The 21,828-nt window shown below is 46.4% G+C and overlaps 1 protein-coding gene across 1 annotated transcript in view; it reads left to right on the forward strand.

The window, feature by feature from the left end:
* Window positions 1-21,828, forward strand: part of Vha44 (V-type proton ATPase subunit Vha44) — a 25,576-nt gene continuing 3,748 nt past the window's right edge. The window contains exons 1-10 of the mRNA XM_075673087.1: window positions 1-126; window positions 539-706; window positions 2,357-2,424; window positions 3,523-3,608; window positions 6,310-6,404; window positions 10,110-10,201; window positions 11,454-11,552; window positions 14,152-14,220; window positions 17,384-17,476; window positions 19,843-19,936. Coding sequence (XP_075529202.1) covers window positions 575-706; window positions 2,357-2,424; window positions 3,523-3,608; window positions 6,310-6,404; window positions 10,110-10,201; window positions 11,454-11,552; window positions 14,152-14,220; window positions 17,384-17,476; window positions 19,843-19,936 — 828 coding nt within the window. The 5' untranslated portion in view covers window positions 1-126; window positions 539-574. The remainder of the gene's footprint in view (window positions 127-538; window positions 707-2,356; window positions 2,425-3,522; window positions 3,609-6,309; window positions 6,405-10,109; window positions 10,202-11,453; window positions 11,553-14,151; window positions 14,221-17,383; window positions 17,477-19,842; window positions 19,937-21,828) is intronic.

A 21,828-nucleotide genomic window follows, 5' to 3' on the forward strand; every position in this document is an offset into this window, starting at 1 on the left:
TTCGCTTTCGATCCGCTGGCAACACTGCGCAGCTCGTTCGGAGGCCATCCTTGCAGTCACGGGACCTCTGACAAGCGCTGGGGCTCTGCGGTGGTTCTACCGCCGTAAAGAAACGTTTTACCTTGGGTACGTACAGCGCGACTTTCACGTTCGACCGCGTGAACTTTCTGTTCACGGCGTCTTGACGCGATTTCTAGCGTAGCGGGCATAGCGCCAGAGCTTGCTTGCGCTCGCGAGACGATGCGGTGGAATGTTCCAACGCTGTCCCGCGATGCGGCACACCTCCTTCGACGAAACTAACGTTTCGTTTTGCTCGCTGCCGCGCGTAGTTTGTTTCGAAGGGTGCGAAATGCGAGAGAAGGGAAGTCAGAACGTTCACCCGTGTTGGCCGGCGAGCCGAAGCTACCGTTAATCGCGAAGCTCGAGTAGAGCGGAGTTTCGACCGCTGGGGAACGGTCCCGTGTGGTCGCTGGCCGCCTCGCACCGCACCTGGAGTGCTTGATTTTTTTACAAGAAACTCGCATTTTGTTCTTTCAAGGAGGCAGCCCACGTCGTCGCTGCGGCAGGCACCACCATGACCGAGTTCTGGCTCATCTCGGCTCCGGGTGAAAAGACCTGCCAGCAGACATGGGAGAAGCTCTGCAGCGTCACGGCCAAGCAGAACAATTTGTCCACGAACTACAAGTTCCACCTGCCTGATCTCAAGGCAAGTGGTTGTCTCGCCCGTTGGCTTAGGACGCGTGCCCCGTAAGCGGTCAAAGAAATAAAGAATCGCTTTGCACGCGTTTAGGTTTCGGTAACTGCACGGGTTATGAGCATCGTAGAAGCGAGTAGTTACGCTTCACGATTAGCGTGGATGAGGGCCGAAGGCTCCCCTGTAGCCTGTGCGCGTTTGCTTCTAAGTGCAGTTCACCAAACTTGGGCCATGTCGCAGTTTAATGGAACGAGTTGTTTCACGAACGAGTTCGTGCACGTTTTATACAAGAATTGTGGCGCAGCAAAATGAGAACACTCCGATCAAAACGTCATGGACGGACGCACACTACCAGCCAACTTACTTAAAAAAAAAGAAACAGGACGTTATATGGATGCTGCAAATGTGCAGAGATAAATAGAAGCATCCATGCACATTTTGCAGTTATTGCTATGCTCGTCGTAGTTAGCAGAACACCGACTTGGATTTGCCTTAGACTACACTCCTAAATCACACAGTATCCTGCATACATACAGAACCACTATGTCAAGAAGCTCAGAAAGCAACATGCGACTTGCAACCATTCTTGACGTGAGACCTCGGTAACCTGCTGATTGTCTCGATACGCACCTCTGGATGAAGTGGCACCCCTTCAGTGTTCTCCCGCCTTTCTTTCTGTTCATGCCATAACTTCCTTTTCCCAGCGGAGGCTAGCTGGTTGGACAGGGCAGTCAAGTTTGTGACTGGCATTGCAGAAGGCATGTGGTGCTTTTCTCATTGTGAGGATAGATTGAATTCTCTAAAGCTGCTGCTCCAGGAGGGCACATGTAACTGGCAAGCAGACACCTCAGGAAAGCACTGGAGATTATAATATAGCTGGCAGCATAGGATCTCTGGGGTACCCGAAGGGAAGCGAGGGGATCAAAGCTGGAAGCAGAGTGGTCCGTGCGTAGGAACCACCAAGGCCGGAGTGTGCCAGGGGGTATTTGCATACAAAATTGGCTGTCCGCTATCGCTGACAGCTAGCTGATCTTACACGCCCCTGGCACACGTAGGACTCTACGAGCCCCAACCCATCGACCAGCCTGGGCTCTAGCTTTGATGTCCCCACTGCCGCATTGGTATCATGGAGGTGCCGCCAATAATACGAAATGGCACCTGGTAAGAACCAGTAAAAGAAAACAATTGCAGTATCACGCCCAGCCCCTAACTTGTGATGCTAAGTTCAGCGCTACCGCACACCGCGACTTCTGCACCACCGGTCAGAACCTTGCCGCCAGACTTGGATCTGGTTGACCTGTGTGCCTTTAACTTCTCTCCCTTTATTCACAAGCATGCAGTCCTTCTGTAGGTGCTTCAGGGTTCAGTGCACTAAGGGTCCCAGGGAGGCCTGCTGCATCCCTGCTTCAGTCCTGCCCCCGAGATATATTGGCTCTGTTTCTGTGTCAACAACATTAAATGTAAAGTGCACGCCCACTGCCACCCCATCCCGTTGACGTAACCCTAGATCTGCCCCTGTTTCAGTGTTGCACATCATGCTGCGGTCAATGTGGGGCTCAAAAAGAGATTCACAGAGAACATATATAGCCAAGGGTGAATGTTGTCCTACGAGATTGGATGGGAACGGCATCTAAATAAGAGCCGTTCTGCTTTGTTTTACAGGTGGGCACACTTGATCAGCTGGTGGGCCTCTCGGATGACCTTGGCAAGCTCGACGCTTATGTGGAAGGGTAAGCTGGCACTCAGCCTGCGCAGTATTTACCAAGAACGTGTGGTTACCCCTGTGATTCATGCTAAAGCACTTTAGCATCTGTGAAATTGCATATAAACAATGTTCAGAAGTATGAACCAATTCCAGTCACAGCGGCAACATCTCATTGGCGGCAAAATTCAAAGATGCCTGCATGCCATGCATTGGGTGAATGTTAGAGGGCCAGGTTGTCAGAATGAATCTGCATTCCCTAACTACTGCATGCCTCATAATCATATCATGGTTTGGGCACGTAAAACCCCAGAATTTTTTTTGTTTTCATTATGATTTGATTAACATAAACAGCAGTATAGACAAAGCTGGCATGTTTTCGAAATTCTTTCAAACAAATGTGTAGCTATTGTGCCTGTCTACCTGTCCAACCTGTATCTCCTGTGAAGGAGATACAGGGTGCATCTGCATAGCCTTCGGATGTTAAACCTAATCAGTCGTAAGTTACCATAGCCCACCAGAGTGAGTTGCCTGGCCTGGGAGCAACTCGGTGACAGTTGTTCCTCATCTGGTCACAGTTGCAAATGTTATTTAATACCCCTAGAAACTACATGTGCTATGCTATGCCATTTCATACATAGCAGGTAATGCCAAGAAGACCTTAGAGACTTCTATGACTGTCCACACTGGCAACCAAAAAATTGTGTGTCGGGTATGAAAGAGATAGGTATGGGTCATGTGATTCGACCTAACATTGCGTGCTATGCATTTATGCCATAAAATGTGATGTCATTATTACATGGAAGGTGTCCAAGGTATGAAGCAATTTACCACCAAATGAGTGGAGTGATAAGTTTCTGCAATCAGGCACAACACGCACCGCTTGCGCTCACGACCAGAACATAGTAGAACATCGCGTACTGGGAGTGCAAACCTTCACAAATAAGACGTGATTTGGCGTAACATTACGTCCACAAGTAGTTATAATAGATGAAGTAGTTATTCTGCTTAAAGCTTTGCAGACCAGAAAGAACGGCGATGGGCTGCTGTGCATGAAACAGTATATAGCATTGTGCTGCAGCCGCCATTTGTCAGGGTATGATCAATGTACCGGTGCTCTTTCCAGAGTGACTCGGAAAGTTGCCAGCTACCTTGGCGATGTACTGGACGATCAGAGGGACAAGTTAGCCGACAACCTTCTGGCCAATGGATGTGAGTTTTCTTCATTTGTGCGACTCGCTTTCTTTTGAAAGCACAGTCAGAGGAGACAGCCGATGCAAGATCTCTGGCTGCAGTGGTGTTTCACACGTAATGTCAAGCAATTTAAGGGTATACCTACGGTCACAAATTACGAGAACAGTTTGTACAAATTCTCTAGGTGGCTTAGGGTTAAACCAATGTTTTCTTTGTGTGTGTGTGTGTGTGTGTGTGTGTGTGTGTGTGTGTGTGTGTGTGTGTGTGTGTGTGTGTGTGTGTATCGCATCAGGCCCCTTTGGCTTGCAGTGCTTATACTGGTGTCACATGAGGCACTTTCAATTGCAAGTAGCCCAATCGGGATTGACTTTTCAATTGCGAATGGCTTCCTTCTGTACCTTGCGCAATGGAAGAATAGCAAGGACAGAAAGGATATTATATAGCCAATAGAAAAACTATGTTATACAGGGGCATAAATGTGGTTTGCTATTGGTTGAATGAAATACTTTCTGCTTGTGCAATTAAAGCATGGGCCTACCTGCTGGGTCACTGAGACGTGGGCATTGGTAGTTGATAAATTTTACAAACTAAATTTGTATATTTCTTATTGTTTTCATTCATGTATGACAGTTTGCTGCGTAAGAGATCAACGCGCAAGCATGGTACCTCAATATGGAGCACACAATTTATTCAACCATAATTAGCTACCTTGCAAACTGACGCCCCCACACCTTGATTACAACACAGTGTAGCAATGGCTTCTGGAAAATTACTACATGAATGCTGATGCAAAAGGCATTTCTTCCTGCCATTATTCGTTTGGTCACTGGGTGTTTTTTCAAAGTGCAAGTTCAATCGCTGTGTAAGTAACACATTAGCGGCCTTTAAATTAAAATGCTATGTGTCGGTAATACGTTGCTGAACGTTTTACAAAGTGTTAAATCTGAAAACTCAAAGATTTCCTTATGCAAATTATTTTAGTTCGGATAATCACTGTTTCTTGAGCAGCATGGCCCCTTCATTGCTGTCATTGTCCCTTAAAAACATACCTCGTAATCAACATCAAAGTCCTCTGAAACACAGTCCGTGAGAAGTTTTTCAGTTTCTAGGGCGTTAATAGCTCTAGAATTCCTGCATTGTACAGTGTGGGTTTCTTGCGCCGGTCCGAAAACGAGATGCACTAGTAGTACCGACAGCCGATAAGCTTTGTTGTGCCATTTGTCGTATAAAGCCAAAAACCTACCATAATATGTTAGTTTAACCAATCTTTGAGTAAATGGCACAACCGGCCTACAAATGTTTCGTGTCTACAAATTACATCTGGTATGGTGAGGGGTGTGCCTAGGGGGGCCCAATGAGCATCCTCGAGCCCGACACTTATAAGAGTTAGCAGTGTCCCAGCTGCTGAATGACAAAGCAAAGGAAACAATCCATGACAGTATGAAAGAGATTTATGCTGCGTAGGTTTCGGCAGCATAGGTGCTTCGCCACAGCTGCACAAGCCACACTGGCAGAGCATTAGAAAGAACATCACAAAAAAAGAACATTTAGAGAGCCCATTACCATGTGGGTCATAAGTTTTGTAGCCCTTCGTTAAAACCGTCCTTCATCATGAGACGTAGCTTTTGGGATGTAGAGCTTAGACATTTATTTTTGTAAGCAGCATGCCAACTAGCAAGCACCGGGCCCAAGTTTTCATAAAGGCTGCACTGACGTCTTCTTTTTGCTCACCAAGAAAGTTGGCTCCGAGAAAAAAAACTTGATGTGGGGCTAGTTCTCTCGTGGTTCTACAAGTACGGCCAGCAGGCTCAACGCAATGCAAGAAATGGCGCCTAGTGAATGACAACAATGGCTGTTTGTATGATGCCACCATGGTCCTTATTGGCACCAGTGGCTGCATGGCGGAAGTTGCAACATGGCTTTCGTACAGTGTCAAACAATGAAGCTGGGATGGTTTCCGCAAACTGCTTCCATTAAGTCAAAAATAAGAAACCTAGTTTATGGTTCGTATATGCTACTACTCTCAGTGTGAAGTAGTAGTTGTTGCAGCGCAGCACTCATGCCCTCTGGCTGTAGCTGCTGCAGCTACGTTCCAGCTCAGCACTGCACTCTGGCCCCTTAGTTTTCGCAGTACCCTCACTTTTTTGCGAAGCTGTGACTGGTGTGATGGTTCACTATGGCAGTGGCAATTTGTTGTCAGGGTGGCATTCAGACACCCAGTTATCTGCTACTGTGTGGCAGGGAAATTTCATGGGTCCTATGACTGTTGACCATTTTGTCACATTTCCCTCATTACTTAAGCCTGCCAGCGCTTTGTTAAAATAGAACAAGAGTACAGTGTTTAGCTTCACTATACTCTTAATCGTAGACTTGCTTTTGTCGTGTATGACCAGTCTTGTAAAGGTTAATGAAGAAGTTACAAGCACCTGTAGGAACATTTAAGACCTACGTACTATGGCTGTGCAGTGGTGATGATATTCTGCTGCAGAATTACGAGGTCATGGGTTTCAATTCCCAACTGTGATAGCCATATCCTTATTGGGCAGGAGTGTAAAAAGGCTCATTTACTCAGTTTTAGGTGCCGGCCAAAGAACCGCAGCTGGTCAGAATTAAATCGGATCGTACCGTTACGGCATCTCTCAAAGCACAGTTTAACGTTTTAAGCCCCATAGATCAAACTTGGGCCACCGCATTGATACCTGATGCCTTTGTTGTGCAGTGGAGTTGGAGGCATACTTGACGCGCTTCCAGTGGGATATGGCCAAGTATCCCATCAAGCAGTCCCTCCGAAACATCACTGACATCATCAGCAAGGTATGGCTCTTTGACTGAAGCATGGCTGTGGGTTAACTTTCTCGCCTTGTTGCAAGATCTTGTTTCACAAGATGTTCAGAGTTTCATGCCCTGCATCTCCGCTGAAGCACAGCAGGACAGGTCAGAGGCAGTCATTACCTTTTCTCTTCTTTTCCAAATTCTTTATGAAGTATTTGAATAAATAAGCACATATGACAACAGGGGCAGGCAGTCCACTAAATATCCCCATGTAAACTTAAAACATCCGGTCCAGGCATCATATCCAAATTTATGTGCATTGCCAACTGTAAAGCCAGTTTCAATGAGTAAGTCTTCGGTACATATGCAGACAGAAACACGTCTACATAAATGAGAAAAAGTGTGCACTGAGACTCTCAGTGCTCCCTCTTTTCTCCGTCGTCCTCCACGCTGGCCGGACATCGCTTCCTCATGTTACCAGAGAGAGACCCTCGCACTAGCACTCGTGGGAGCTGCAACTGTGGCCATTCGGCCAGCATGGGCGTGACATGGCTGTAGAGCGAGCCAGACCTTCAGCTCACAAGCACGTCCTTGACATCGACCACCCGGCAAATTCACTCTGCCATGAGGTACTGCAGGACGGAAAACTCGGGCGCTTGCCTGTCCTAGCTAAAGCTTTAGCTGACTGTACATGGATTTGCCTAAGCTTTGTCTTTGTGGCTTCATACGGCTTTGCGATTGCCAATTGATTGCTTTCAACAAGATGTTGCGTTATAAATGCTACAATTTTGTACTAATGACGCCTGTGGCAGAGACCTAATTGCCTCGCTGTGTTCAAGCTACAATTCCCTGGTAATTTAAAAGTATATAAAGATTCAGATTAGAAGTATTAGAAGATCAGAAGATTAGAAGATCAGAATATTCAGATTCCTATGCCGGACAGGCCGCCATTGGAATCTGAACCTAGCAATGTTTAACGCTAGGACGTTATCTAGTGAGGCGAGTCTAGCAGTGCTATTGGAGGAATTAGAGGGCAGTAAATGGGATATAATAGGGCTCAGTTAAGTTAGGAGGACAAATGAAGCAAATACAGTGCTAAAAAGCGGGCACGTCCTCTGCTACCGGGGCTTAGCGGAAAGGCGAGAACTAGGGGTCGGATTCCTGATTAATAAGAATATAGCTGGTAACGTGCAGGAATTCTATAGCATTAACGAGAGGGTGGCAGGTCTTGTTATGAACCTTAATCAGAGGTACAAATTGAAGGTCGTACAGGTCTTTGCCCCTACATCTAGTCATGATGACCAGGAAGTCGAAAGCTTCTATGAAGACGTGGAATCGGCGATGGGTAAGGTCAAAACAAAATACACTATACTGATGGGCGACTTCAATGCCAAGGTAGGCAAGAAGCAGGCTGGAGACAAGTCAGTGGGGGAATATGGCATAGGCTCTAGGAATAGCAGGGGAGAGTTATTAGTAGAGTTTGCAGAACAGAATAATATGCGGATAATGAACACCTTTTTCCGCAAGCGGGTTAGCCGAAAGTGGACATGGAGGAGCCTGAATGACGAGACTCGAAATGAAATAGACTTTATACTCTGCGCTAACCCTGGCATCATACAAGATGTGGACGTGGTCTGCAATGTGCGCTGCAGTGACCATAGGATGGTAAGAACTCGAATTAGCCTAGACTTGAGGAGGGAACGGAAGAAACTGATACATAAGAAGCCGATCAATTAGTTAGCGGTAAGAGGGAAAATAGAGGAATTCCGGATCAAGCTACAGAACAGGTATTCGGCTTTAACACAGGAAGAGGACCTTAGTGTTGAAGCCATGAACGACAATCTTATGGGCATCATTAAGGAGTCTGCAATAGAAGTTGGTTGCAACTCCGTTAGACAGGATACCAGTAAGCTGTCGCAGGAAACTAAAGATCTGATCAAGAAACGCCAATGTATGAAAGCCTCTAACCCTACAGCTAGAATAGAACTGGCAGAACTTTCCAAGGAAGTATAATATGGATAGAATTGAACAGGCTCTCAGGAACGGAAGAAGCCTAAAAGCAGTGAAGAAGAAACTAGGAATAGGCAAGAATCAGATGTATGCGCTAAGAGACAAAGCCAGCAATATCATTACTAATATGGATGAGATCGTTCAATTGGCTGAGGAGTTCTATAGAGATTTATACAGTACCAGTGGCACCCACGGCGATAATGGAAGAGAGAATAGCCTAGAGGAATTTGACATCCCACAAGTAACGCCGGAGGAAGTAAAGAAAGCCTTGGGAGATATGCAAAGGGGGAAGGCAGCTGGGGAGGATCAGGTAACAGCAGATTTGTTGAAGGATGGTGAGCAGATTGTTCTAGCGAAACTGGCCACCCTATATACGCAATGCCTCATGACCTCGAGCGTACCGGAATCTTGGAAGAATGCTAACATAATCCTAATCCATAAGAAAGTGGACGCCAAAGACTTGAAAAATTATAGACCGATCAGCTTACTGTCCGTTGCCTACAAAGTATTTACTAAGGTAATTGCAAATAGAATCAGGAACACCTTAGACTTCCGTCAACCAAAGGACCAGGCAGGATTCCGTAAAGGCTACTAAACAATAGACCATATTCACACTATCAATCAGGTGATAGAGAAATGTGCGTAATATAACCAACCCTTATATATAGCTTTCATTGATTACGAGAAAGCGTTTAATTCAGTCGAAACGTCAGCAGTCATGGAGGCATTGCGGAATCAGGGTGTAGACGAACCGTATGTAAAAATACTGAAAGATATCTATAGTGGCTCCACAGCCACCGTAGTCCTCCATAAAGAAAGCAACAAAATCCCAACAAAGACAGGCGTTAGGCAGGGAGATACGATGTCTCCAATGCTATTCACAGCGTGTTTAGAGACCTGGATTCGGAAGAATTGGGGATAAGAGTTAATGGAGAATACCTTAGTAACTTGCGATTCGCTGATGATATTGCCTTGCTTAGTAACTCAGGGGACCAACTGCAATGCATGCTCACTGACCTGGCGAGGCAAAGCCAAATAATGAAACTGAAATAATCAGAAGAATAAGAATGGGCTGGGGTGCATTTGGCAGGCATTCTCAAGTCATGAACAGCAGGTTGCCATTATCCCTCAAGAGAAAAGCGTATAACAGCTGTGTCTTACCAGTACTCACGTACGGGGCAGAAACCTGGAGACTTACGAAAAGGGTTCTACTCAAATTGAGGACGACGCAATGAGCTATGGAAAGAAGAATGATGGGTGTAACATTAAGGGATAAGAAAAGAGCAGATTGGGTGATGGAACAAGTGCGAGTTAATGATATCTTAGTTGAAATCAAGAAAAAGAAATGGGGCATGGGCCGGACATGTAATGAGGAGGGAAGATAACGGATGGTCATTAAGGGTTATGGACTGGATTCCAAGGGAAGGGAAGCATAGCAGGTGATGGCAGAAAGTTAGGTGGACGGATGAGATTAAGAAGCTTGCAGGGACAACATGGCCACAATTATTACATGACCTGGGTAGTTGGAGAAGTATGGGAGAGGCCTTTGCCCTGCAGTGGGCGTAGCCTGGCTGATGATGATGATGAAAGTGTGCCACAAGATGGGGTCTGAAGCCACACGCACGAAGATTAGACAAATCCACATACTGTACATCACTCCGATGTTTGGTCTTTAAGGTGTCGTTTTAAGAGAGCTTAGGCCTACAAGCAGCCACTGTTGGTGTTGATGTCTTGCAGCAAGTGGGCCAGATTGACGCGGACCTCAAGAGCAAGTCGGCCGCCTACAACAACCTCAAGACACAGCTGCAGTCCATTGAGCGGAAGTCCACGTGAGTGTGCGCTGGTCCCAGCCAGCTGAAGTTGAACTTGTGCTTAATTTGAACTCGGCGTTTGGGTGGCGTACTGCGGTGCTTTGCTGGCAGTGGCATTCCGGTACCAATTAAGAGTTTGCAGGTTTTGATTCCCAGACGCAGCAACCGCATTCCGACGGGGGCAGAATTCAGAAGCCTGTGTGAACGTAGCTTTGGATGCAGGATTGAGAAACCCCGTATAGGTAAACCACAGGGCAGGCCGCTTTCCACCAACAAAAACAAGCCACCAATTGGCTTGGTTGATTGAGTGGGGCACATATTTTTCAGTTAAGACAAAGCATTGTAGGGAGTGCACGAGTAAAATATGCAAAGAGGACAGTCAAACCACGGTATAATGAAATTGCATTGAAGATGAAAGCACCTTCTTTGTATCCACTAGTATTCATTATCAGTATATGTGTATACACAGCGGTATTGGAGAAAATTTTCATATTTACTCAGTTATATCTGATAACTTGTTATTCCGGGCTTTATTTTGAAGTTTGACTGTAAAATAGACTGCGCAACGCATTTCACCTTATCTGAACAATAAAAGCGTGCAGTAGTATTGTTTGAACAATGGTGGAAAATTGGCAAATTCTAATTTTGTGATTAAGTTGTTTTGCAACACCAAGGTGGAACTGTTGGTCCTTCCTTTCTCATGCACATTCTGAACCTTCAAAATAAGAAGCCCTTCCTTGTCCTACTTGTCCTCCATAACAAGTTTTCTACCATTTATCTGGACACTAACAACAAAAGTGGGATGATAATGATGGCGACGATGGTGATGATGATGACGAGTTATTGGCTTCCCCTTTGAAATGGGGCAGTGACAAATAGTCACCTAGCCTGCTAGGTGTTGTAAGGTGGAGCTTAGTTGCTACAGCACCATTTGGTGCAATGCTTTGACAGAAAAAAAAAACTTTCTTGGTTAAGTACAGCGAAATGGAGGGGCCTATGACACTAGTTTTACAACCAGTGTTTCAACTACTTTTACAGCAAACGGTGTAGCATGACAAAGCGCAGCACATAGGTACACAGAATTACCACACACATAGGCAGGAACTTTTGTGTGTGTGTACTTGCCAGTTCTGTCACCTTCACGTGACAGTGAGCTGTCATGTTGAAAATGGAGGTTTAATTTCTTGTGTCTTGAACAACAGAGGCGTTAAACATTTAAACACGTACAGACGGGACCAGCAGCTTTCACTGGTGGCCTTTGCCTTCACAGGGGCAGCCTGTTGGTTCGCAGCCTTGCGGACCTGGTGCGTAAGGACCACTTTGTGCTCGGCTCCGAGTACCTGACAACCCTGCTGGTCGTCGTGCCCAAGTGAGTGCAAGCCGCTGTAGACACTCAGTCAGCTCGAGCAAGTAGAGGGTATGCCTTGTTGCTACCGTTGATCAGTGAACCATGGGCCAGGGGTTCCTAACAAGAATGAGCCTTGATTTGGCTCAACCTCCATTGGGTACTCAGTTGGGCACCTGCCAAAAGAATCCACCCCCCGCCCCTCCCCTATGGCATGCAGACCACTTTTGTACCCCTGTCGTGGGGAATTCGCAATATGGTAGTTGAAGATGCACCTGACCACAGATTGTCACACGTGCATGCGGAACTGGCATATGGTGCAGGTTCCGTCTGTTTAGTTAAAACTCCTTTGGATATTGTGACCTGTTCTTTGTTTTTATTAACCTGGTGACACAAGTAGCACTGCAAAAGTAGTCGTGCCACTTAATGGCAGCTTCTTGGGACTAACTGTATCACGTGATAACCTAACCAACGGGTAAAGCAGGTACTCAAGGATGTCAGCAGAGTTTCATCACTGTTGAAAATGACAGTGATATCAGTGATAAATGTCTGAGATTTATTTCATTATACTCACCAATTTGTTACACAGTGGAACCCACTTATAACAATATTCAAGTGCCACAAAAATTGCATTGTTATAACCAGTAATTGTTATAACCAGGTTGCATGAAAAAAAATGGCCGAACTGTTCTGAGATAACTGTAATGGCGGGGAGGCCAGTGCTACTCCCCACCACCTTCCCATCTGGCTTCTGATTGTTTTGACCCGTTTAACTGTTTAACTCTGCTTCCTGTGCACTCCGATCACATGTTGTTAAGAAGCCGCAGCTGTCGACATTCAAGAATGGCACTGCTATAACTGCAAAGAGGGGTCACGGCAAGTGACATACGAGTTCCACTAAGGCATCGCTTTGGTAGCCCCAAAAGGCACCTTTTCAAAAATGCGGGAACGTTGCCGCGGCAGCATCTCAGTTTGAGAAATCCAGAAGAAATGCTGGGACATGATCGCCACAAGCGTCTCGCCACGTACTTCCCACTAGCTTGTACAAGAAGACCACATGTTCGTCAGGCTTGCTTGCATTATACGAAGCTTCCCGACACCCTTCTCCGGGGCATCCAGGTGCCCCGCGTAGTGAAGTGGAAGGTCCCTCACGGAAGCAAGCCCACGAGGGACTGAATCATCTACAGGACTTCTCGCAGGGACAGTGTTGAGGCAGCCTGCCCTACTGCGTCTGCGCTGCCGTCATAGCCGTCACTGTCGCTATCCAATGCAAGCACGTTCGCAACGAACGCCTCATTGGTTAGAAGCACTTCGTTTCCAAATCTATAGCAGTGTGCTTTCGTTTCACTGGCAATGCATGACGTTGCCGATGGTCAGCAGGCGGATCAGCCATCTTCCGTTTCGGCGGCGTGTCAAACAAGGCTGATAAACAGTGTGGCCAGGAACGACTTCAACACAACAAAGACAAGTACGAACGACTTAATCCGTTATCAGAATTGCACAGAAGAGCGCTATAGAATAAAGAACCAACAGTGAGGGCCCAGCAAGCCATCGGGGATCAGCGCCATGCAACGCTGGAAGCGTTGTCAACGCAGTTGGCGCAGTCCATTCATGTTTCGGAAGGTGGCGTGGCGCAGAGCTGCGGGCGCAGCCCATTCGTGATCAGAGGGGTGGAAGGGCAGTGGGAGAGATGCGCGCAAGGCTGGCATGCATCTCTCATGGAGAGAAGCGTATGGCGGTAGTCGGGGTGGCGGGCCATCGTGCAACAGCTCGCATTTCACTGTTTCTTATTTTCTTTTTCAAGGATTTTGCATTCCATTATCTATTGGCACGGACACCCAGCAGCTAGACTTCGTTTTAACCGATAATGCGGCATGGGGACATTGTAGTAAGCAGGTTATTTCCCCATAGAAAACAAGCAAAAGTTGACGGTGCAGCAGTGTTTCATTGTTATAACCGATATAATGTTAAAACTGGTATCATTTTAAGTGGGTTCGACAGTGCCCATGTTCATTATGTCAAGGTTTTGTGCTATGCTTTTTGAGCTACCATGCTGTCTCGCGTTACTATGGCTCCTTTAGAGCCTTTACACATTTAAAGTACTGCTTATAATAAATAAAGTTCATTACTTTGCCAGTGACATTGGTATAGTGAGCCTCCCTGCCTTTCCCTTATGACCTCTCTTTCTCCCTCTCGTTACAGCAAAAGTTTAGCCCTGTAGTTTCCGTTGTATTGTGTGCACTATGCTGAGTTTGATATCTCAACTGTCTCATTTAAGCAAGGGGAACTGAAATCACATATTACAGCAGCATTTTTTGATGCGCTGGAGAGAGCATTCACTTGTGGATAGTTTAGCAGAGCAATTACTGTATTAGTTTACTCACAACTCAACTAACATTTCATTGTTTACTCTACTCAAAAGTGCTCTCCGTGGCCAGAAATAAAAGTGAACAAGTTGTTCTAATGCTCTTTGATGTGCAACTGTGCTCGGACGTTACAGGGTTTTGTGCAAAAAAAAGGCGTCTCTGCCGGCTCAAAAGCCCTTTGTACAGACATCTTTTGATGGCTTATTCGCCCTTGTGAATGCCGTGTTGAGATTCCTTGCCTTCTGCCGCTTGTCCAGAATGCTGTTCAAGGACTGGCACTCCAAGTACGAGAAGCTGTCGGACATGGTGGTTCCATACTCCTCCCAGTGAGTGACTTTTCCCGCTTGAAACCAGTGCGGAAGAAAGCTGGTGGATTCATTCAGCATTCACACTTGCATCACCAAAGCGTGTCGGCCTTGTACACTTGTCACACATATTTGCCTTTGCTGCAGCTAATGAAGCCCAGAATGTTATTTTCTTTATTGGCCTCGAGCTCCACCACTGGAAAAGCTGGCGCCACTGTCGGCGTGACGTGCTAGGAGGGATCACGTGGACATAGCGGCCGCGTCGGCTGCTTCGGGCGCACCGAAGCGAGCAGAAAACGAGAGTTCAAATTCCCTCGTACGCTGCGGTCCTCATTTAGTGGCGAGATTTTCCCGCTTCGAGTGTCTCCTTTACAACGCTTGAAAGCACTACAATAGGTAGTGGGATCAAATCCGGCCACGGCGGCCGCATTTCGATGGAGGCGAAATGCGAAAACACCCGTGTGCTTAGATTTAGGTGCACGTTAAAGAACCCCATGTGGTCGAAATTTCCGGAGCCCTCCACTACGGCGTGCCTCATAATCAGAAAGTGGTTTTGGCACGTAAAACCCCATAACTTAACTTACAATAGGTAGTGGCTGCCTTTGAAGGCGCACAACATGGTAGGCTACTGCTCGGTGCCGCAATGCCGGACGCACGCAACGGAGCACGGTGTCAGCCTTATTCACACGTAGCCGCAGGACAAGAAGCTGTGTGAAGCTTGGCTCGCGAAATATAAAACCGGCAAACAGTCATCGGCTACAACTCGGGCATGCAGCAAGCACAGACTCGAGGAAGATTTCTGCTACGGCGCCCGGTCTGCGATGTTCTGAAAAAGCGCACTGAGACGCTCGCCCGAGTCCGCTGCCCGACTAATGTCATGACGGTTTGGTCTATGAACTTGTCGATGCTTTAGAAAAAAGCATGGCATATGGTCATGTTTGTGTTATGAATTAATGCACTGGATTACAAAAAAGGAGCAGCGGGGAATTGCACGCTGAGAACACCGATAAACATACAGTGCGACGCAACTCGAGAAATAGTATTGAAAGTTCAAAGAATTTAGAAGAAAAAAAAAAGATTGAATCGTCGCGACGGCTCATCACAGTCCCCGTAGGCGTCGAAGTCTCTACAATGAAATTATTTTTGAACACCTCTGATAGCGCCCACGCAACAATGGCTGCTTGTATACTGTCAAATGCTCATATTCTGCGGCCTAAAGCTCATGGCACGGTGCGAAAACGCGCACGCGGAGAAAGCGAAACAGTGCGCGGACAAGCATGCAGACGCGCAGTCGGTCTCTGCGAATCTGCGCGATCGCTGCATTGAGGCTTCATTCTATTACGCTCCATTTAGTGATACAGACACTATAAGAACACAGTTCAGATAGTTTGCTCTCAGCGTTTACCTACCTTTCACGCAAGAAGCCGGTTCGGGAGACTCCATCGCGGCGACCGCGCGCAGTGGCGTTCACTGTACGTATTCGGTAAAGAGATAGCGTCTGTAAACGATTGTGTGCTTTCAGTTTGCCCAAGATTATTATTTAGACAGTAAGAAACTTCTCTCGATTCGAAAGTACTTACAGAAATGTCCGGGAGAGCTCGCGCGTGGTGTTTTCAGTGAGCGCTGACATCAAAACCTATGAGGAGCGCGCCACGTGATCCCTCATACTACGCCAGCGAGGCGCTTCCGATAGATGGCGACTCCGTAACTCCTCGCCGCCAATTTTAGGATAGCAAATTTGATGTCAACTTGAGTAGTGTAGTTCACTTAATTGAGTGCCATTATGCCAGCTTGATGCTATGCAGCAAGAAGTGTAATTTGGAATTGAGTTGAAATTACTATTTATGTTTGAATGAAGTAGTTAATATTGCTTTATCATGAAATTCACATATGAAGTGCAGTCACGGAAGCTGCTTGGACAGCAACGCCATTGCTTAGCAGTACGATATTCTAATTCGCTGTAATGCATGCATGCATGTTATGTAATGCACAGTACCCGTGGCTTGTTTAAGTTTAGCAGTGTATGCGCAGAAGGTTGTTTTTGTCGATTGAAACAAACGCAATTGGAGTAATGCTTGTGCAAGGGTACCAAGCCTCTTTGTTTTCTGATGCTTTTGTTTGTCCTTACGGCTAGTATTGACGAGGCTGCACACCGCTAGGTAGCAGTACGTAGCTGAACAAGTTTCTCACGTGACTCTCTCACATTACTGCATTTCTTTCGTGTGACAGCTTGTCAATGAGACAAGTGCTGATTGACTCTCACTCAACATGTCACTAAATATGCCAATGTGACAGGGATAAGACAAGCTGCATTTTTGAGCGTTTGTGATCAAATGCTCACCGCAGAGGGTCTACGACTATGGGGTCCCACTGTTAAGCATGAAGTCATAGGTTCAGTACCCAGCCGCTGTAGCCACTTTTCAATGGAGGCAGAATGGAAAGAAACGCTTGTTTACGTAGGTTGAAATTAATATTAATTCTGCAGCCCCCCCCAGTGCTACATAATCCAGGGTTTGATGATAATTCATCAGAGTTTGTCACAATTTCTCACATTGTCACCATCAAAAAACGGCCATTCGCCAAAGTACAAGGAAATACTACTACGGTGTCCCTCACATTTCAATGCGCAACTTTGTAGCCCTGTCGTGGGAGACTCATGAAATGGCATGTGCAGATACATCTGACCAGAGTTTGGGACACGTGCATGCAGAACTGCACTGTGTGCATGTACATTGTAACAAAAATTATGTAAGTGTGTGTTGCTTGCTTAGTTCTGTTTAACATTGGCCTGACAATGTGAAGCGTACCTCTCTTTCTTTATTTTTTTGTGTGTGCGTATAATTGTTTCTCTACAAGGTATCGTTGTGTAAACTTGAACTTTGCATTTCCGCTCCCTCTCACGGCCCTTTTTAAGGCTAGCACTGCTGTGTAAATAAATAAATAAATTAATTAATTAAACCCCATCAATTAATGAATGAAGGTCTAAAAAAGAAAGTAAATGAGACAAGAGCGATTCGATTTGCTTTTTTTCAAAGCAGGCATTAAAACTCGTGCCTTACACGTTGCCTTCGACCTGACTTTGCGATTTTCATTGCGATTGAGGCTAAAGTAGCGTTTCTTGTGCTGCTAGCTTTGCTTCGATAATGTGTTAAACAGCGTGTAACCACCTTCGGTGATCTTGCAGGCTGGTCTACGAGGATAACGAGCACGGCTTGTTCACAGTCACCCTATTCCACAAGGTGGTGGACGAGTTCAAGCTCCACTGCCGAGAGAACAAGTGAGCGCCACCCGCGATCTTCGTCCTAGCCTTATACACTAAGAAAAATTTTGCACCCTTCGATGCATATCTTGCCCCCCTGATAATCGTCATGCATCATGCTAATGAATGGCACGTGCGTTATCAAGATGACATAGCATTCTTGACACGAAAGGAACGATCGCGAGATTTCTCGCGAAAGGAAACGCAACCCAGACAGCTGACAGTTATTGTTCGGGCACAAGATACACGCCAGTGGGTGTAAAGCTTTCTTAGTGTACTCGCTTTCGTACTCTGCCCGCAATGCTGTGGAAGCTGCGGAAGGAAGTTGCACATGGAAGTACAATCGAGTCCACTTATAACAATGTTCAAGTGCCATGAAAATTTCTTTGTTATAACCGATAATTGTTATAAACGGGTTGCACGAAAAAAAGCATAACAACTGCAAAGAGGGGTCACAGACGGCAAGTGACATGCCAGCTCCGCCGAGGCATCGTTTTGGTGGTCCCGAAAGGGGCCTTGTAAAAAACACGAGAAGGTTGCCGCGGCTGCCTCTCAGCTTGAAAATCCCTTAGCGCCCCCCCCCCCAAAAAAAAAACAAAGAAAACATGAATACCTAAGAGCATTAATGAGGGCAAAATAGCTTGCATTTCTCACTTCTTTGCTGAAATAAACCCGTAATCGGCGAGTTTCGACTGCTTCGCGGCAATCTTGCCGATATCTTTCTGGAGGGCATCCAAATGTTGAACATGTCCGAGCGAAAGGCTTTTTGCAAGAATGAAGTCCCACAGGGAATCGATCATTCTTGAGGCCTCCTGTTGAGACACAACTTGTACAGGTTCCGGTTCATCTTCGTCGTCGCTGCTGTCGTTGTCTTCCGCGCCGGTGACTGCTGCAGCGATCGCCTCGTCAGTCAATTCTTCGTTTGTCGCGACTGCATCGTCGGCGTGCAAGAATTCTTGAAGCCCCTCTGCGTCGCCGTCATCACCACGCACCGTAGACCAAAGTTCTGTAATGGCTCCATCGGCAGTAGCTTCGCGATACTCCGCATCACTTATATCCCGGCAAAGTCCGCTTTTCGGAAGCAATTCATGACGGTGGAGGAGCGCACATGCTTTGACACTGTACGCTGCCTTTGGAACACACGCAACTGGTGAAGCAGGAACCAAGGAGAATGGGAAAGATGGGGCAGCCCACACTCAACTGCCGTGACGCGTTTTCAACGAGCGGCACACCCTCAGAATGGACTGCTCCCCGCCGCCGATACAAAAGCAACAAAAGAAATGCCTTCCTTCCCTCTCCTACTCTGCCCAGAGGAAAGCGTCCGTCTTTTCTCCTGCTTCTCCTGCTCACCCCATTCTCCTCGCATGCGTCGTCACGTGAGCTTTTCGCCGCCCCTGTGCGGGCGGCTCCGCATACACGCGCGCGCTTTTAATGGAGTAGTTTGGCCGGCGTGGTCGCTGCGTTTGCGCGTTTTTTTCTGTGAGGGTTGGCTCCAAATGACTACATTTAATTGTTATAACCGACAATCTAGTATGATAGCATTGTTAAAAGCGGTTTATTTTACCATAGAACACACTGCAAAGGTGACGGTGCCGCGGCTGTCCATTGCTATATCCGATATATTGTTAAAAGCGATATTGTTATAAGTGGGTTTGACTGTATTACTCTGTGCGTGTTTAAGTGAAATTGTTCTAGACACGTGACACTTCCTACGAAATAACTGCTTCGCGTATTGCAACTACAACTTGTGGATGGAAGGCAGCATCAAATCACATGCTCTGTTTGTGCACATTTATGTTTCCAGCGTGCGACGCACCTCTGCTTTGGTCGCAAGTGCAAGGGGTGTGGTGTGGGGGCTGGTCAAAGGAACGTGCTGCTCCACTCGTCAGTTAGTAAAGGTTATCCCACGTAATGGAAGCTTGCTTTAAATCATCTATAGTCTGGTTGCCAGTAATACACCTCTCGTTATTGTATGCTCACATTTACGTATTACACAAAGTGAGTTGAAGGAAACCATAAATCCTTCGCAGATACATGCACATCCAAGCAAATTATGCACCAAAAGAGAGCAAGCCATTCCTAGGTTTGCCGCTGACCGAAATCCCTTGCTGGTTATGCTGTCTTTTTGTCCCATTTTGATGTTTATTTGCTTTACTATTTCTGCGTTTGAGTTGAATTTTTTAGTAAGTTAGTCTTCCCTATGCTTTCGCTGGCTTCGTTGTCTGTTGGATTAATGTCGTAAGTAATGAAAAATTGAGACCCTTAGTTTTCGTTATTCGTCTCACTCTTCTAAATTAGTTTAAAATTTTGAGCCAAGCACACTGCACGAATAAATCCTGCAAGCGGTGTAAAGCCTTGCACATAATTCTGCTTGTTGTGTGCAGATTCGTGGTTCGCGATTTTGTGTACGATGAGAATGCACTGCTGGCCGGCAAGAACGAGATTGCCAAACTGGAGAGCGACAAGAAAAAGCAATACGTGAGTGGCTTTCATTTACATGTTTTGCAGTGCTGCCATCACTGCCCAGTGGCGGTAATGGCGGGCACATTTTTAGGGGTGTGCAAATGTTCTGGTGTCACTGAATCGAACCAAATAGTGAATATCCAAATAATTTCATTTGCAAATTGAGTATCTACCGTTCAATTCTTCTGATATTCGGTGTAGAGAACCGCGCTGCGCCGCATGTCCCACACACCACGGAGTCCTTTGTTCTCGACGCCATCCAAGCAAGCGTTTCACTTCCTTTTCGGTGCAAAATGAGCGCGCTGCAGACAGGCAGCTCCGGCTGACACGGTAGCAGACATCACTGCAAGCACTTTTCGTCGGCCCTATGCGGGGATCACACACACGGCGCCCGAACGTCACAATTTGCAGAACGGCGGCGCATCGGCAGGGGCCGCCTCTGTCAGTACAAGGTTTGTCCAGGTCAATAGCACCTATTGAAATAACACAGCGCAGACAGAGAGAAGCAGCACGGTGTTTCGTAAAGTGCAAAGGCATATGTGGAGATCAGGCCAATTAGCCACCGATACGTGCGCAGCCGTCAATCTAACTCTCACACGTGATAGTGGGACTGATCACCGATGATTCATTCGTACGAACATACTAGCAGCAAGCACTCCTGTCAAGTGTTCCAAGGCAGCAAGCATTCAGCGACAGTCCATTACCACATCAGCCAGCAGCTAATTTTTCTGACAGCGACACTTCCCAGGACATTAAGCCTAATAGCGCTATAAAGTTTGGTGCTGAATCAATGCATATCTATTCGCAGCAGCCACGCAACACTCGAGGAGGCTGACAAAGGAAAGCGATTGCACGAGATGGCAATAAAGTGGTTCACCGCTGCCATCTGTGTGACACGCAGTATGGTGGTCTCTGCTTCTCTACACAATCTGTAGACACACACGGTCTCGTTTCATAGCTTGGTGCAGCCCATAACAATACCAGTTTTGAGTTTAAACGATGGGCACAAAAGGTGTGCAGAAAGTGAATACAGGTGGGAAAGGGTGCCTCACGTGAATCGGCCATGACCTCCCAGATTTTGGAACATTTTGCAGGTGGCAAATTGGGTCAAACCTGACAATAAAACAGCGCGGACGATGCCTGCTCTTTACTGTCTGCACCGGCTATGCGCGGTGCAGTGATCAAGCCACACGATGCGCCGTCTTTCATCTGTTGTGCAGATTGGCCTTAGATAGCCCGCCTGCTGTAAAGTCGGAATAGCCCTTCTGTATTTTGGAGAAAACTGGAAATCGACTTCCTGTGCAATAAATAAAAGATTGCCGCAAAATGCAGGTCCACTAGTAAACTGAGAAGCTCATCGGTATTCAGTACAACAGAACGTCCCCAATTCATTAGTTTCAGAGGAAAAAAGGCACTTAACCCTTTCAGGGACGATTTTTTTTATTGCAAATTTAAATTCTTCAGAGGGACCTTTTCCGAAAAAAATTTACCATAAGTTTTCTAGGGCGACCTAAAGCGAGAAATAAATATTGAGCATTGGTATGTATCTACTGTTTATTCATGCATAACAACAATAAAGAAAGGAAATGAACTTATAAGAATTAAAAAACTGATGCATTGTTATGCACATAGTTCAAAGGCTTAGGAAAATGCGCATACGTGAATATTTTGCAAGTCTCAAATGTTCCTCCTCTTATACTGATATTTACATCCATAGCATAATCAAAATACGTAGGTGAGCACACTCAAGAAAACTGTGTGGTTGTGCGCCCGTCAAAAAAGCAAGATGTGTGACAACCTTCCACTAATCCGTCATCTTATCGCCAACCAGAGACAGTTTTTGCGAGTCTCTAAAAAAGGAAACATATGCACGGCGGCATCCTTCGCGCATGCGCACCTCTGTGAGC

This window comes from Dermacentor variabilis, chromosome 10 (genome assembly GCF_050947875.1).
Source record: "Dermacentor variabilis isolate Ectoservices chromosome 10, ASM5094787v1, whole genome shotgun sequence".
Taxonomy (NCBI): domain Eukaryota; kingdom Metazoa; phylum Arthropoda; class Arachnida; order Ixodida; family Ixodidae; genus Dermacentor; species Dermacentor variabilis.